The 18,696-nt window shown below is 35.8% G+C and overlaps 1 protein-coding gene across 1 annotated transcript in view; it reads right to left on the bottom strand.

Annotated features, from left to right (window-relative positions):
- Positions 1 to 18,696, bottom strand: part of col5a2b (collagen, type V, alpha 2b) — a 66,704-nt gene that overhangs the window by 23,754 nt on the left and 24,254 nt on the right. The window contains exons 6-25 of the mRNA XM_015605706.3: positions 18,639 to 18,692; positions 17,902 to 17,994; positions 16,075 to 16,152; positions 13,622 to 13,666; positions 13,453 to 13,506; positions 12,820 to 12,873; positions 9,180 to 9,233; positions 9,023 to 9,076; positions 7,540 to 7,593; positions 7,382 to 7,426; positions 7,232 to 7,285; positions 6,972 to 7,016; positions 6,786 to 6,839; positions 5,863 to 5,961; positions 5,048 to 5,092; positions 4,808 to 4,906; positions 4,106 to 4,159; positions 2,394 to 2,501; positions 408 to 461; positions 187 to 285 (exon numbers count right to left, since the gene is read on the bottom strand). Of these exons, the coding sequence (XP_015461192.3) occupies positions 187 to 285; positions 408 to 461; positions 2,394 to 2,501; positions 4,106 to 4,159; positions 4,808 to 4,906; positions 5,048 to 5,092; positions 5,863 to 5,961; positions 6,786 to 6,839; positions 6,972 to 7,016; positions 7,232 to 7,285; positions 7,382 to 7,426; positions 7,540 to 7,593; positions 9,023 to 9,076; positions 9,180 to 9,233; positions 12,820 to 12,873; positions 13,453 to 13,506; positions 13,622 to 13,666; positions 16,075 to 16,152; positions 17,902 to 17,994; positions 18,639 to 18,692 (1,296 nt within the window). The remainder of the gene's footprint in view (positions 1 to 186; positions 286 to 407; positions 462 to 2,393; positions 2,502 to 4,105; positions 4,160 to 4,807; positions 4,907 to 5,047; positions 5,093 to 5,862; positions 5,962 to 6,785; positions 6,840 to 6,971; positions 7,017 to 7,231; positions 7,286 to 7,381; positions 7,427 to 7,539; positions 7,594 to 9,022; positions 9,077 to 9,179; positions 9,234 to 12,819; positions 12,874 to 13,452; positions 13,507 to 13,621; positions 13,667 to 16,074; positions 16,153 to 17,901; positions 17,995 to 18,638; positions 18,693 to 18,696) is intronic.

The following is an 18,696-nucleotide window of genomic DNA, read 5'->3' as shown; positions in this document are numbered from 1 at the left end:
CGCTAGACCACTCTGCGCCGTCTACGAGTAAACTTTAAAGATAACATATTTTTAAAATCTGATTTGTGTGTCCACACAGCTATGAAAACACCAGATCTGTTCTCCAATAAGGCAAAAAATCTGATTATTTAGTTTACTTGGTAATATAAATACAGTCAAAGATCATCATTGTGGATTTTTTCTCACCCTTGCTCCTGGAATGCCCGCTTCTCCAGGACGACCAGGATCCCCACCAGCACCCTTAGCCCCTGAAGATCCAGGAAGACCACGCTCACCTTGTAGACCCTGGTAATATAACAGTAATAAATTAGTGAGAATAATATAGGACTCAATAGTGTCTCACTTTTGTATTAATTACACTACAGTGATGAAGGTGGTTAGTGGGAAATATTTGCAGCACTGCCTACCTTAGGTCCAGGTAACCCATCAGCACCTGGAAAACCACGAGTTCCAGGAGCACCCTGAAAAAAAAGATAATAGACAAGATAGGATAATCCTTTATTAAATTCATGCTGGGGATATTCTTAGTATTACAGCAGCAAATAAAAACCAAGAGACAGAGAGATAAAAAGACATAAAAAATAAGTATAAACAATATATACATTATGTGGGGGTTTCTCAGAATATTTTTTTATGGGAAATCTCCCTTCAAAAAGCTGTGTAGTCCAGGATCAAGTAAAAGTACCCATCTAAAAATCTACTCGAGTAAAAGTAAAAAAGTACTCAATTTAAAATGTACTTTGAGTAAAAGTTACTTTTAATTATTTGATGTAAAAAAGTACAACAAATCATAAATTAAATAATTATTAAATTAAATAATGTGCATCTTTCAGGCAGTATTTGTTCAGACCACCCCAAAAAACATTTTCAAGAACAAGTGGCATACGTTTTTATGATTCATTTTTTTTCTTTATTGTTAAAAAGTTAAAAAGTTATGGTCATATAGGCGACTATAAACTGTGTTTTTATAGTTTTACAGTTCATTATTATTATTTAACTTGCCATTGCTATGCTTTAACTGCTATTTATATGTTTTTTTTTTAATCCAAGCAGATTTTCCTAGTAAAAACATGAAAAGGAATTATTATGAAAAACATGAAAACATACAAAAAAAACTGTTGGTCGGTGCATGTGCAGTGCCGTAAAGAAGCACATATTGATGGGTAGCATAACTCGACCAAACACTGGTTCCCCCGAGCCGCGCACACAGACCCCAGACTACAGAGCTGATTCACACAGCGTCTCTTCCGCTGTGAACACTACATGGAGAAGTTCAGCTGCGCTGCCATGGAGAACAAAACTCAATTTTTTTTTTTATTCAGACAATTTGTTTCCCCAGCATTTTATTTTATACTCAGTAATGAGGATTTTTCCAATGTAGTGAAGTAAATTACTTGTGTCAAAAAGTAACTGAGTATAAGTAAAATTACCTATTTTAAAAACTACTTTAAAAATTACAAATTACTCATAAAATCTACTCAATAACAGTAATGTGATTAAATGTAATTAGTTACTTTCCATCTCTGTAAATATGTTATACTAAATAAACAAGTAGGGAGACGTGCTGGTATATATAAAACATAGCAAAATACAAAATATTGCAAATGTGACTACTGGTCCCTAGAAATGACAGCACACAGGTGAAAACATTTTCACATATCAAAACTAAGGATGGCAGCATTAACACCAAGTTTACCAAGTTTGGCCCCAAAAACCTTGCATAATTTATATTTTTACAGACAATAAGTAGGTAGGTTGTATTATATTTACATTGAAATATGGATTAAATCTCATTACTAACTTTCACTCTCCTACCTCTCCTTTCTCCCTTAACATGTTTAAGTTTGAGATGAGTCTGTGGGATCAGTGATTTATTTCGTCCAATAAAACAAACTGTAATTTTATGATTTTTTAATTACTTGAACATTTGAACAATCTGTGTTCAAAGTTAAAATGATGCCTATCATTGTGTTCATATTACACTGATTCTTTTATTTTACATAAAAATCCAATACAGTTAATCACAATAAATAACAGCAATTTTGTTGATTAACTTGTGAATCAACAGCCCTAAATGTGATGAACAATCTTTGGATTTTTAAGACCAATATGTTGTGTCACCAATATACTGCTGATATATCATAAAAATAGAACTAGAATTGTAATTGTAATGAACATTTGTAATGATCTACAGCACATACATTTTATTTCCTATTTTAATTTCTTAGTCCTTTCTTAGTGGTATTCTTTATACTTTATAATCCATATTCCAAACACCAACTGGCTAAATCCAACCTATTGCATACTTATAACATACTTATTACATAGCAATCAGTTGTTATATTAATAATATAGAGTATAATGAGGTAGTGATATTGCTGTTGTGCTCTTACCCTCTCTCCAGCAGGGCCAGGTGGGCCCAGGGCACCTGTGTCTCCACGCGGACCCCGTTTCCCTTCCTCTCCCATTGAACCCATCTCTCCTTGAGCTCCTTGTGCCCCCTGTAACATGAGCAAGCTTTCAATCAACCTTTTAACAGTCAGATCAGTCATTATAGTAAACCCTGCCCTTGATCTGGTTTAGCACAGACTCACACTTACACTGTACACTGATTATGATTAAATGATTCAGCAACTACTTCAACTGAATTAGTAACTGTTGTAAAATACTTTGTAACTGTTGTTATACAGGGACTGCTGTATATATTATTTACTAATTGCAGTAAATGGTTTAGCAACTGCTGTAAATAAAGTAACAAGTTTTTTTAAATGAATAATTGTAAAAAAAAAAAAATGTTTCAGTAGCTTATTCAGTATTATTATAAATGATTCAGTAGCTGCTATATGTAATCCAGTTACTGCTGTAAACAATTCAGTAACTGCTCTAAATGACTCAATACCTGCTGTAAATAACTCACTAATTACCAGTAATATAAATGATTCAAACCTGTTTTGAATAATACACAAATACTACTTCAATGTATCACTTGAGAGCAATAATTTATTAGCATTAACAAATGCAGAATCAGAAACAGATATCCTTATATATATAGAGTTCACATTTAACCCTTTCAGTCCCTGCGTCAATTACAATAGACATAATGTACTTTATTTTTTTAAATGTTTTGTTGCACAGAACACTAACTGAGAGCTGTTGTCCATCAGAATAGATCATAAAAAGACAATGAAACAGTAGCTAAGCCCCGCCCACTGCACTAGACAAAAAAATCACCAATTAGGGCATGTCAGCACTACAGAACAAATGAGGCAAAGTAATACAAGCTCATTTTTACTACTTTTTTGTAATTTAGAATATATTTTAACATGTTTAAAAATAAAATAAAAAGTGTTAATTGGATTTATTTTAATATAACATTGTACACACTAGAAAAGAGTACAGATTTGTACTTAAAAGAGTACAAAGTTCGTCGCTGGGGCTGTACCTTATATTGAGGTACAAAAACGTACCTTTTAGTGAAAGTCCTTTTTTGTACACAGGAAATTTGGCAGTGTTAAATCAACACTGTTAGTGTTAAATCAACACTGTTAGTGTTAAATTAACACTTATTAGTGTTAAACTTTACACTCTCAGTGTTAATTTAACACTAACAGTGTTGATTTAACACTGCCAAATTTTCCTGTGGTTTTTGTGCCAGTAAAGATTATAAAGATTATAAACATTATCATCAACTGAATATAGTTCAAAAACTTGATGATCCAAAATTGTCTGGCTTTCAAATTTAAAAATGTGCAATTAAAATATGTATTGTTTATCAGTGCAGTGATACAGAATACTGAATGTATCTTTTTTCGGGTTAAATGGTACAAATTTGTACTTATTCCTGTTAGAAATTACTTTGTACTTCAGAGGGAACAAATCTGACCCTGTAAAGACCAATATTGTACCTTTGAGGGTACAATTATGAAGAGTGTACCTCTGAGTACAAAAAAGTACTCATATCGTACCTCTGTTTTTTAGAGTGTATATTAGGATAGTAGTGTCTTTTTTTGTGTGCATTACAGACATTACATTACTCATTTTTACACATAAATTCTGGAACATAATTTAGGTCTGAAAAGGTTAACAAACATTTAACAAAACTCACAGCTTCTCCTTTTATTCCAGCCTCTCCTTTAAATCCAGGGGCGCCCGCATCTCCCTATGATCAGAAAAATATAAGCAGCTGCATTATTTAATATCAAATGTGTTGAGAACAAAAATTATACATTAAACTCAGTCAAACATTGTAAGAGTTCTCCTGGGAAAAGGTTGGACATTATGCATATGGTATGTGGTAAAATAAAACACATTTTGAGTTTTTTTTTTTTAGACCACGTTAAGACCATTTTTACAATAACAAAATGGCAAAAAGCACACAAAACAGTAATACGTTTACAGACTCTACAGTAAGCTTCTGATTCCTGTATCTGAAACAGAAAATAACAGTTTTGCACATGCCAAAACAAACTGTTCATACACTGAAAATATAGTCCACTTACAAACTGTGGTTATCCAACCGGTTTTCATTATGTTTACATATCCATACAGCACATCTGCACTAGCTAAAAGCAAATCATTCATGTTTATATGAATAGTGCCCCTATAAACCATAAATAAGGCAAATTCAGTCTGCGGTTAAATCAGTAAGTCAACTTAAATATCAAATATGGACATTCAAAGCATGAAAATAAAACCAAAACTTCTATTTACTACCCGCTTAATTTTTAACACTTTTGGGATGTGGATTTAAAAACTTTCCCAAGACTGCAGTTTAGCACATTATGTTTATTATATAATGTGTCATTACCCCTTGACCTTTGACTCCAGCTGGTCCAGTAGTTCCCTGAGGTCCAGGTGGGCCAGGCTGACCAATCAGTCCAACAGGACCCTGCACACCGGGTACCCCCTACAACAAGATGTTAGATTAATCTGTTAACCTCATAATTATCAATCAGTTAAACTTAAATACACCACAAACAGGTTTTGAACATTAATTGATGTCAGTATTGATGTGCAGAGCCTCGCTGGAGGAGGAATGAGCACTTACAGCAGGACCTTTGCTGCCAGGGGCTCCATCTGTTCCGGCTGGTCCCTAGAAATGACAATATACAGGTGAAAACATCAAACATTAAACTCACATATCAAAACTAGGGATGGCAGCATTAATGCGTTAATCAATTAACACATGATTAATCTGGAATAAATAAATAAATAAATAAGTTTAACAGGTTTGGCACCAACCTCCTCGCATAATTATTTTTTTTACAGACTATGTATTTTTAGAGATGTAGAAATGGCATCACTACTGTCAAGTTCAGAAAGTAGGCTGAATTTCATTTACGTCAATATATGGATTAAAGCAGCACTAGGTAGGATTTCCTTGATTTTTTATCTTTTTAAAGAAGTAAAATTACAGCTTGAAACTCACTGCAGCGCTGCATTAAGGTGTAATAGGAGGAATAGCGGTGCTCTCCTGTCTGTGCCGGATCTCCTCTGAGCTCAAACTAGACTCTGTATGTTTTCTGAGGCGGCCGCGACCAACGCTCGCGAGAACTGCGACCTGCTTTCCGACCTTTAGTTCTAACAGTTTTACAAGGACTACTGGTTCATCCTTTACAAACTAACATACAGACACTCTGGCAGAAGCTGCAAAGAGACCGAATATGTCTGTGAAAGCCAGAAAACGAGAAAGAGAAACTAATCCGCCTGAAACATTTATTACACTCTACAACTGTAGGGGGAGCCCACGAGCACAAAATCTCAATTCTACCTAATGGAGCTTTAAATCTCATAACTAACATATGTCTTATTTAATAATATGGTGTGAAACAGATCTACAGGCTGACATCAGCTGAAACAAACCTGGGTTCCACGAGCTCCGGGTAGACCTAAACGGCCTGATTCTCCTCTGGGGCCCTGGGGTCCGGGGGTGCCTCGGGGGCCTGTGGCTCCTGCCTGACCCTATAAGAATCACAATAACCAAAAATCACACCTGAACATAATACTTATTACACTTTATGGCCTTTCAATACAGCTCTGAACCACAAAGTCTTGTTTTTTTACACTGCAGATGAACCAAACCATGGTTCAGTTGATCTTTCGCACGTTTCACACCTGATATTTTGTTACAGCCCAAACAAGGTAGGGTTAATAAGTATTAGTTTCCTGAGAAATATTTAGGGGGGGTTATTTTGAAACTGTGAAGGTGCTTTGAAGAACCATTAAGAAAATGTTCAAGAACACCTTTTAGAAAATGTTAACTGTGGTTCGAATCCCGTTTATGCAGCTTGCTATCAGCTGCCAAAGCCCTGAGAGAGCTCTCTCTGGGTGGGTAGATGGCACTCTCTCCCCACATCACTTCAAAGGGTGATGTCGATCAGCACAAGGCGTCTGTGAGCTGATGTATCAGAACCGAGACGCTGCACTGTCCTCCGAGAACGCTGTGATGCTACTCGGTAATGCTGCATCAGCAGCAGTTTAAACAGAGGTGGAGTCTGACTTTACATGTATCAGAGGAGGCATGTGTTAGTCTTCACCCTCCTGGTGTTGGGGCATCACTAGTGATAGGGGGAGTCATAATGAGTTGGTTGGGTTATTGGCCATGTAAATTGGGGAGTAAAAATGGGATGTTATAATAAAAAAATGAAGAAATTGTTAACTGAGGCACCTTAGGCTTTCTCAAAGGTTCCTCACAGCCACTAAAAGTTCATAAATTCCACTGGAATTCTGAAATAATTCGCTATTATTGTTCTAGTGAAAGAGAATACAATCTTAATTTCACTTACCTTTGTGCCTGGACCACCTGGAAAACCTGGAGCTCCTGTAATTCCCATTGGACCCTGAGTAAAAAAAACAAAAACAACCAGCTCAGATCAATTTAAATTAGATTTTAATATATGTCTTTTAAATGTTAGTGTAAATGTATGCAGTGTATCTACTGTACAAAAGAACAGAGAAAGCTGTTTACATACCAGTGGACCTGGTTTTCCGACATTTCCTGCAACACCACGTCTTCCCTTTAAGAAAAACACAGCAAATGTTGAATTTATGAATTTTATCCCATACTATATACTTGGTATTAATTATAATTATTCAGCCGAAAATGGTCTTGATCTTCTGCCAAATGTTTCATTTTATTTGGTTTCGGCCCAAAATTTAAATTTTGGTGCTAGTCTACTAGACCTAGTCATAAAGTGAGAATGCAATAATGTAATGATATCTGTTATTTTACCACAGGTCCAGTGGGGCCAATTCGACCCCTTTCTCCAGTCATTCCGATTGGACCCTGTAAAAGAGTAAAAATGTGTTAAAATATACCTGAATCAGATCAAGACATCCCCAGTTTTGTGTGAGTAAAATTATATTATTTTATGTTACACACCCGTTCACCAACAGGTCCCATTGTACCAGGTACACCAGAATCACCCTGAAATTAAACAATCAAACAGACAACACGACTCACTCAATCATACGTTCTTTAACAGGAAAATTACACCTTAAAAATAGGTAAACATACAGAAAATGAAGTAAGTATCTGACCTTTGATCCAACAACACCTGGCTCTCCTTTTGGGCCTTGTTCACCTGGGTGTCCCTGAAACAATTAAAATATCTATTATTATTTGTAGTACAACATTTACACTAGTTTTAACAGTATATTAAATAATTATTCTGAATGATTAGTAATACCAAATACCCAACACTAAAATTCAGAAATTATATTATTATATTATAATTTATGAAATGCAACAATTAGAAGTCACTCTTAGTCAGAAGTGAAGTATAACTTACTGTATAGCTACAATATCATGGTAACTAGGGGTGGGCGATATAGCCCTAAATTAATATCACAATATTTAAAAGTATATTTGCGATATTGTTTATCTTAGCAGTTATGACAAAAAAACAAAATTATTTATATATTTTAATTAATTAATTATTCATTTATTAATAAAATTTATATACTAATGCAACAAAATAAATGTAAGTTTTATATATATATATTTATATATATAATATAATATAGTAATAGTATGACAAACATTGAGTTGACTTAAAAAATTGTAAACCTTAGTTTTTTTTATAATCATCTTTTATTTATCTTTTAATTAATATGATGTAATAAAAAATATTCAGTATATACAATGCGAAGATAAATATTTATACAAAGAAATATCATTTAATCTTCACAGTAAGTAGCAAAACAAATACAAAAAAAATGCTTTTATCACAATATGGATTTTTGTCAAATAGTGACAATATAATATGGCACATACCTAATTCTGCATTATTTCTTCTTCTAATTTTTATGGACTTTTGCTGCGTATCTAGTCCCACAGTTTTTTAGCTATTTAATCCGTTTTAACTCCTGATTGTTAGGTCTGACAGTGTGGTTTGTGTTTGTATACAGCTTTCTGATAAGATGCAGTTTTAAAATCTGCCCTTCTCACTCTTTTGTGCATCTAGCCAGAAGCTTAATAGAAATTATGTGATGCATTCAAAAAAGTAATGCTATGCCACTGATTTAATGATATATTTGAATAACAATTCATTAACATCTTATAAAGAGCATTTTTTAACATCGTATGGTTCTCTAAATGTTTAAATATCAAATGTATTTATATTCAAACAAAGTTGGCTGATTTATGTTAATTATCTCTCATTGCTAACAAACATTTAATGATCAATATTAAGTTACGGAAAAATTATGTCATGTCAAAATATTGTATGATAAGTCAATAACATAATTATCATGTCAGGCTGATTCATAACCATTCTGGTTTCTCCAGAAAAAAACACTTTTTAACACTAGTTAAAAATGATACAAATTACATTGACTACTATTTAATATCATTTATTACACTATTCAAATAAATAACTTCATAGAAATTTTATTTAGGCCACTTAAAGTATTAACAATGTAATCTAAAAACCACTGTAGTGGCTGTTTCACAGTTGTTATGTAACCATACAGATTTTTTTAAAATCTGGGTTATTATAAGTGAAGAAAGCCTCCAGCTCACCCTGTGGCCTTTCAATCCTGGTTGACCTGGTAATCCTGGAAATCCTCTGGGCCCCTTAAAACCAAGCAGCACACTGTTAGGATCAGTTCTGAGCTTTCACAGAGTAATGCACTGAGAGCAGCCATGTGAATATAAGAGAATAAAGAGATAAAATTACCGGAGAGCCTGGAAACCCAGCTTCCCCAGACTTTCCTGCAGGTCCAGATTCACCCTGAAACAGACAGAAGAGGCTAAGGATGAAATTCTACTTTGTAATTAGAACACACAGAAAAATAGGCAACATATTAAGCATTAAGATATTAACTTAAATTTTTTACATGTATGGTTTTAATAGAAATCTTTACAATGGTGTAAGATTTTTGCATTATGTGAAGGGTCTCTGACGTTTCAGTGTCATTATTTTTTGTAAAATTGGGCAGCTTACAAGGAACAGGGTAAGAATAAAATGTAGAAATCCATAAACTAATAATTAGCTTTATAATGCAAATGACCAGTCGTATATGTAAATATTTGCAAAACAGCTCATTTAGATGACCAGAGCTGTCTGCAGCCTAGCAAACAAAGACTCTGTGGTCATTGCTAAATTTAGTGGATGTTCTGGATCAAGACTAGCAAAGGGAGGTTAAAACCAAGCCAGGCAATGGATGATCTGGACCAAGCCTAGCAAAGGTAGAGTTAAAACCAAGCCAGGCAATGGGTGATCTGGTCTAAGCCAGGAAATGGATGATCTGGTCCAAGGCAGGCAGTGGATGATCTGGACTGAGCCAGGATTTGATTGGTCTGTACCCAGCAAAGTAGCAGTTGGTTGAGACCAAGCTGTGCAGTGGTAGGTCTGTACCCAGCCATATAGCGGTTGGTCGAGACTGAGACAGAAAGTGGTTGGTCTTTATTCAGCCATGTAGCAGTTGGTCGAGGCTGAGACAGGCAGTGGTTAATCTCTCTCAGCCATGTAGCCAATAGTGGAGACTGAGCTGGGAAGTGGATGATCTGTACAGAGCCAGGCAGTGGTTGGTGGAGACTGAGCCAGGGATTGGTTGGTCTGTATCCACCAAAGAAGCAGTTGTTTTTTTAGACCAAGCTGGGCAGTGGTTGATCTCTACCCAGACAGGTAGTGGTTGATTAACATTGAGCCACTCAGTGGCTCTGTACCCAGCCATGTAGCGATTGATGGAGACAGGGCAGTGGATCATCTGGGCTGAGCCAAGCAGTTGCTGGTCAGGACTGAGCCAGGCTGATTGGTCTGTGCAGGACCGGGTTGTGTCAAACTAGCCACACGTTTCCATATGAACTATAAGCTTTCTCTCACAAACCTGAAGCTGAGCTGGTGGTATATGACAGCTAATGGAAACACATCATATCATTTTAAACAGGACAGGAGACCATGATCAGAGCCCATTCACTATAAGAATCTTCAGTGAACCTAATGTTTCTCAAAGTTTTAAAGATCCCTTCGGCCACTGTCATGAGTGTATTATGAAGAACATGCAGCTCTGGAAAAAAATAGGAGACCACTTAATGATGATGATTTTCTTTGATTTTACCAAATTGAAAACCTCTGGAATACAACCCCTGGCAAAAAGTATGGAATCACCAGTCTTGGATGAGCACTCCTTCAGACATTTCATTCTGTAAAACAAACTCTGATCAAAAACATGATACAATAATAAGGTCATTCCAAAGTGCAACTTGTTGGCTTTCAGGAACACTCAAAGAAATGAAGAAAAAACATTGTGGAAGTCAGTGAATGTTACTTTTATTGACCAACCACAGGGAAAAAAATATGGAATCACTCAATTCTGAGGAAAAAAGTATGGAATCATGAAAAACAGATAAACAAAAGATGATTCAAAATACATCACTAGTATTTAGTTGCACCACCTTTGGCTTTTATAACGGCTTTTAGTCTCTGAGGCATGGACTTGATGAGTGACAAACAGTATTCTGCATCAATTTGGTGCCAACTCTCTTTGATAGCAGTTGCCAGATCAGCTTTGCAGGTCGGAGCCTTCTTGTGGACCATTTTTTTCAATTTCCACCACAGGTTTTCAATTGGGTTGAGATCTGGACTATTTGCAGGCCATGACATCGACTGAATGTGTCTTTCTCCAAGGAATGCCTTCACTGTTTTTGCCCTATGGTACGATGCATTGTCATCTTGGAAAATTATTTCATTATCTCCAAACATCTGTTCAATTGAAGGGATGAGAAAACTGTCCAAAATGTCAATGTAAACTTGTGCATTGATAGAAGAATTAACCACAGTCATCTCCCCAGTGCCTTTGCCTGACATGCAGCCCCATATCATCAAGGACTGTGGAAATTTGGTTGTTTTCTTCAGGCAGGCCTCTTCATAAATCTCACTGGAACGGCACCAAACAAAAGTTCCAGCATCATCACCTTGTCCAATGCAGATTCTTGACTCATCACTGAAGATAACTTTCATCCAGTCATCCACAGTCCATGATTGCCTCTCCTTAGCCCACTGCAGTCTTGTTCTTTTATGTTTAGGTGTCAATGATGGTTTTCTTTTAGCTTTCCTGTATTGAAATCCCATTTCCTTTAGGCGATTTCTTACGGTTCGGTCATATACATTAGCTCCAGCATCTTCCCATTTATGCTTCATCTGTTTAGTTGTACTTTTTCGGTTTTCAAGACAAATGGCCTTAAGTTGCTTGTCTTGACGCTTTGATGTCTTTCTCGGTCTACCAGTACGCTTGGCTTTAACAACCATTCCATGCTGTTTGTATTTGGTCCATATCTTGGATACAGCTGACTGTGAACAGCCCACATCGTTAGCAACCATGCGTGAAGAGTTGCCTTCTTCAAGAAGTTTCACAATCCTCTCTTTTGTTTCAAGAGACATTTCTCTTGTTGGAGCCATGGTTCTTGCCACTCTAATTCGTCCAGCAGCCCTCCAAGGTGTCATGACTGCAGGTGTTTTTAACTGCAGACTAACGAGCAGATCTAATCTGAGGCAGGTGTCCATTTAGGGAAAGGAAATTGACTGGGTGTGTCCTTATTTTCTACCTTCAATTTGAGTGATTCCATACTTTTTTCCTCAGAATTGAGTGATTCCATATTTTTTTCCCTGTGGTTGGTCAATAAAAGTAACATTCACTGACTTCCACAATGTTTTTTCTTCATTTCTTTGAGTGTTCCTGAAAGCCAACAAGTTGCACTTTGGAATGACCTTATTATTGTATCATGTTTTTGATCAGAGTTTGTTTTACAGAATGAAATGTCTGAAGGAGTGCTCATCCAAGACTGGTGATTCCATACTTTTTGCCAGGGGTTGTATAATCAAGAGGAAAATGGATGATCACAAGCCATCAAACCAAGCTGACTTGCTTGTATTTTTGCACCAGGAGTGACATAAATTAATCCAAAAGCAGTGTGTAAGACTGGTGGAGGAGAACATGCCAAGAAAACCAAGATTATTCCACCATATATTGATTCTGAACTCTTAAAACTTTATGAATATGAACTTGTTTTCTTTGCATTATTTGACGTCTGAATCTTTTTGTAATTTCAGCCATTTCTCATTGTCTGCAAATAAATGCTCTCAATGACAATATTTTTATTTGATATTTGAGAGAAATTTCCATAGTTTATAGACATGTTCATTTAATTCAAATATATACCTATAAATAGCAAAATCAGAGAAACTGATTCTGAAACTGAAGTGGTCTCTTGTTTTTTCCAGAGCTTTATATGTGATAACTGCTCCACAAAGAAGTAAACATTTGGTATTTGATGGTAGTTATATAGATAATAAAAATGCAGATAGCTCTACTTACATCTGAACCAGGCTTTCCAGGAGGACCATCTGGACCCCTTGGGCCATGAGAACCCTAAAGAAAAAAAAAAATCACATCACCTTTTTCAGTGGGTACTCTAAATAGGGCTGGGTGATATGACAAAAAAAAAGCATGTCAATAAATTTTAGAGAAATAGTTATGTATGATGTGATAAAGTATATGACAAAGTATAATGTAAAAATATGAACAAAAAAAACACTCGTAGTGTATATATTATATATGTATAAATTAGCTAACAGAAGCCTGTGCTGACTGACTTCACTAGGCAGCATGGCCCAGGATTTAAACCAAATAGTAAATATGCAATATTGTACCTTAGTATGTACTTGTCTGACTCAGTAAACTACACTGGATTGAGTTGTTGTTTTAAATGGTAAAATAAATTTGTCATTCAGCTCTTTTAAATATGATGTTTCTAGAAAATTATTTACACAAGACTGCTCTTTACACAAGGCATTCTTTGCTCTCATTAAAACAAAACCATTTCCACACCATGCATGTACGATCTTTATAAAAATAATAATATATAACAAGACTAGTTTGGAGTATATGTCAAAATTAATATATATTGCCTAGCTCTAAAGCTACATACGAGCTAACTTTATCTCTTACCATCGGTCCAGGTTCTCCTGGATCTCCTGGGGCTCCTTGTGCTCCAGTAGGGCCCTGAGTACACACACAGAAAATGGTAAACCTTGGAGCACTGCCAGCTTTCGATACAGAATATCCCGGTATATGCCTGGAGAGAAGTCTATGTTATAAAGAGATAAGTTGGACTTACTGGTGGACCTGATGGCCCTGGATGTCCTCTAGGACCTGGTTCACCCTGGAAAACAAATCCGACTTGATTAATATATGAATCAATTAATCAATGAATCTCCCTAACTGTGGCCAATCGTGTTTTAAGCATTTAATTGGAATAATGATTGTGTAATTTAGATTTTGCCTTCAGCCTGTCAGACCCTAGGCATTCTAGCTATCAACTTTCCAGGGTAATCTGATGTGATTTTATCACATGCTTCCTGTAGCATCTCCCACAACATGGATTGGCTTGATGCCACCACCTCCATACCACACAGTTACAGTAGATCTCTTATTTTACCACATGTGAAGCTTCCCCAGACCATCCTGCTGCCACCACCATGCTTCACAGATGGCATTAAGCATTGGTCTTGCATCTTTTCTTTCTTCCTGCACCTAATAAATGTTCTTCTGTTTAATTCAAAGACCTCAAACTTGGACTTATCTGTCCACAACACCTTCTTCAAATCTTCCAGTGTTAAATCTATTTTCTTTTTGGCCCAACACATTTTTTTTTGGCCAGTGTGAGGAATGTCTTACTGACAACTCAGCCATGAAGTCCAGTATCCTTAAGTCACCTTTTCACTGTTGATGCCAACAGTGATGTTTGACTGGTTCCATTTAGTGCAGCTATTAATTGACAACCTATGGTGTCTTTGGTTAAAACTGCACACTCTAAGTTATTTATCTTCTTGCACAGTTGTGAATCTGGGCCTCCCACTCCTTTTTCCCTGCTTGTTAGAATCAGTTTGTGCTACTTTCTGAAGGTAGAACTTAACAGCTTGGTAACAGCATTGAGTAGCCATCATTTCATAACAAAAATAGACTGATAGGTCTCTAAAAAAAGTTGTTTCTTTTTGGCCATTTTGAGCTAATAAGCAAGCCAACAACTGCTGATAATTCTGATCCTAAACTAATCTAAAATGTTGTCCTCCCATTTATGCTATTTTATTAGTGTAGCATTTTTCAGCTGTTCAACAAAATTGAAAAATTGTTCCTGTAGCCTAAAAACTCTTAACTTGGATTGGTAGCCATATCAGGAGATTGAAGCAGAGGACTGAGAATTGCTGAGAATAGGACTATATGCAAAATAGGCCTCTATAAAAATTCAAACATGTTTATTAATTAAAAATCCTCTGATACATTCAAATGATTTGTTTAACAAAATATTTTGTGAATTGTTTGTGAATTCAGATTAATGTGCATTAGTTTTTCTTTGGAAAAGTGGGAAATTTGTCATCCCAAACTTTTAGCAGTAGTGTATGTGCACTGAAATGCTTGTGGTAAGCTCTACAGCACGGTTATGTAAATATATAGAACTAAATAAAATATCCTAAATAAAAAAAAAACATAACATCCAGAACTAAATATACCAAGTAAAACAGACAACATACTAAATATAAAGAAACATACTGAACCCTGAACTTTATATATAAATATATTATGCAAAGAAATCTGAGAGGAATAAAAAGTATACTTTTATACACAATAATATAGGCAGGCTTCAGCACAAGTCGTTATTTTTTAAATGTTTTTTTTTTTTATAAAGTGTCTTAGTGATACTGTCTATCAGTAATATGATATGATGGTAATAATGTAAGATGTGAAACATGTATATCGAAGTATCCCAATATTTTGGTGTGCAAAATTGATTCTCGTAAACAAAGTATGATTATTTTTATTCTACATGTAAGATGTAGGTTTACATGTAGGTTTGTGGTTTATTTTCCACCACTAGATAGCAGATAATCTTTAGGTCATTTCAATCTGACTACATAAAAGTTGTATTAAAAGCGTTTTTTATACTTTGACAGTTTTCCTAAAATATGATTTAAAAGCTAAAAATAAATAACCATGTTCATTTTGCGTTTACTCGACTTTAACTCATGAAGTCCCTATATGACACATACTGAACATCCTGATAGCATTACTACAGGACAGTGTGTGAATGTGTGTTCATGTAACATAATTTACAGGTTGTAAATAGGTCTGCTGTTATTTGCTGTAGATTAAACTAGATTATTTTAGTAGTGGATTTTTGCTTTTTCAATTCTGATGCTTTTATGAAATGTTTTATGTTCCATATAATTAGCTTTTACACAATGTCTTGAACAAAAGTTTGAAATATAATGTATATATTGTAATGTATGTGTCAGTTATATTACATCAGGGTTTTAACCTTAAATATTTACATTCATGTGACCTCTTAATCACAATAAGTAAAAAACAAGAATGGGCTTCTCAATTCATTTAACAGATTAAATGTTGTATGAATACTGAGGTCTGAACTCCTCTGGGTGAAATTAGAAACAGTCAATAAATTATTTTGAAGCAGAAAAAGCATGTCAGTTTTTTTGTAAGATATATTAAACACCGAATGGGAAAGGAATTTAGCTCCAAAGATAATGAGAGGCATATTGGGAATGGTCTTACCGGTGAGCCTGAGACTAATCCTGGTGCTCCCAGCTTCCCATCATGGAAGCCTGATGCCATGTGAGAGACAAACGGACTCTGCAAAACAGAACAAATACATTTCATTCATGACCTGTTAGAATAACTATACAGTCCTTATACTGTATTGATTCTTTGAGATGTTAAAGCTGTCTTTCTATTCTCTTTTTTCCCACTGTCTCTGCCAGATGGTGGCAACTTGGCTTTGGCATTTTGAGCCAAGACCTCCAAACTCTTTCTATAAAACAAACCATCGCAAACTGCTACCCACAGGCATTTCCCAAGCGGTTTAGGCACATTTAATATGGTGTGAATGGGAGGCATTTGGCAAGTTTCAGAACAACAGATGTGTTTCATAGCCTGTTTTGTTTTTTCCTAATTTGTTAAAACAAATAAAAAAGTACTCTTGCTTTTATTTCTTGGAAACAATAAGGAAATGCCAAAGCCGGTGCCTTTCAGCAATTTATAATATCACTGCTTACAACCTTACAGATTTGTTTGTAATCAGTCATGAACCCAATTCCACTCAGAGAACTTTGAGAGCTGTTTTTCTTTGTTTTATGATTGTTTAAACTTTCTGAAAGCCTCCTATTTAAAGTATTTCTGTACTACAGTTATTAAATATGGTGGAGTATATAGGATAGGCTCTGCTCATTAGTCCTTTATACCAAGACAAAGGTAGGACTCGTCAGTAAAGATGGCTCGTTGCCATAGTCTTCACATAAGTGAGGCCTGGTATCATGGTCTGGGGCTCAATTTGGAACAAATTTCACCTCTGTTCATCATTACAGGCACCTAGACACCCCAATTTTACATTAATAAGTTCCTGCAACCAACGGTCCTACCTTGGACCTTGGTGCACTATTTTAACATCGCAATGCTCCTCCACATACAGCTGCAGTCTGTAGAGTTTTCATTGAAAACACAGATACTATGCCGTGAGCAGCTGAATCGCCAAGCCTATCCCTTATAGAAAATTCATGGCATGCTATCTCCACTACACTTTACATTCCACCTCTACTGCTAACTATGTAGGAATTGTCTAAGAATATTTGAGTTGCATGAAATGGATTATTGCAGAACACCATTAAGAACCTCTACAACTTCTGAAACATGCTGAGACACCCGGTATGTTGTGTTACACAGCATTACACATACATTACACACTACTTCTGTATGTATGCACCCCTGGGCTCAATAAATATTGCCATTATAAGCCTATTTTTTTATCGTTTACTATTTTGGTAACTTTCATTCTGAATAGCATAGCAAAACAACATTTTCAAAAACCAATTGTTTTGATGATAAGTGTGCAAATGAGTATGGGGATAGACTCACAGTGCCAGAAAATGCATAGTGGTTAGAGCTTAGATTGTCTGGCCGAACCCGAGATTTCCCACCACATTCCTCGGGCCGGGTCGGGTCGGGCTCCAGAAAATAGTCTGAGATGTAGGCATCTGTTTTTTTAATTATATTTTTATTATTAAATAAAGTTCTGGTGTGATAATCACAATGTTGCTAAGTAACCAATTATTATTGTTAACGAAAACGAACCAAATAACGAAAACGGAAAGTGAAAAAACTCATTTATTTATAATCGCTGTTTATTTGTGCCGATTCTGTCCGCGAAGCGTGAGTCGGATTCAGCAGGGAGTCGGATTCGGCACAACAGCGGCAGCGCGGCGGCACCTCACGGTCTGCGATGTTAGTTGTAAGCGCACGCTAGTCTCTACACACTCAATAATATATAATAAATTGAGATCTAAACTGGGGTGAAAAACTGGGTGAAAAAATTATTAAAACACTCACTCCTGGTAACGAAGGCTGTCCTGAAGGTCCCGCTGAACCTGGCAGACCTGGCACACCCGCTTCCCCATCAAAACCAGGGGGACCTGCCACACCCTTTATATAGTAGGACAAAATATGGTGTCAGCCTAACAGTGTATACACACACATAAATATATAGATATACAAATCTGTGCAAAAGTTTTAGGCACCTAAGCAAATTACAATAATTCATTTATCTTAGCAATAGGAGTGTTAGGCCTGTAAAAGTACAATAAAATCACCACATATGATTTAAACAGATGCAAATAAACATACATACAGTAAAAAGTTACAGTAATTTTTAGGTAAATATGTTATATCCTGTGAGCCGGGCTGTAGAACAAAGTGTAGTTCCAGATTTCTCCTGGATGCTCCTCAGCAAGCATGTGTATATGTTTCACTTCCAGCAGCAGCTCACCTGATCAATATTAACATTAGTAATATTTGATTTACCAAACCAGGTGTTGATATGATGAGAACTAGAAATAACTCTATTAAACTCAGATGAGGAGGAGAGATTAGGAGATGTTTTAAAGGAAAAATTGCTGTTTGTATTTATTGTAATGCTGGTGTTTTACTAAGCTAATAAACACTTACTTCAGAGATAAGAAGCTTTTTCTTTACTTAAAATTCCCACAGGTGCCTAAAACTTTTGCGCAATAATGGATATATGTTCACATAAGCATATCAAATATAATAGTAATGATCTCTGAATATACTTTTCTTCCTTTAGGGCCTGGATATCCTGGACGTCCATCTGTGCCTGGGAGGCCCTAT

Source organism: Astyanax mexicanus, chromosome 5 (assembly GCF_023375975.1).
Source record: "Astyanax mexicanus isolate ESR-SI-001 chromosome 5, AstMex3_surface, whole genome shotgun sequence".
Classification (NCBI taxonomy): Eukaryota; Metazoa; Chordata; class Actinopteri; order Characiformes; family Acestrorhamphidae; genus Astyanax; species Astyanax mexicanus.
This window is presented reverse-complemented; position numbering and strand designations above follow the sequence as displayed.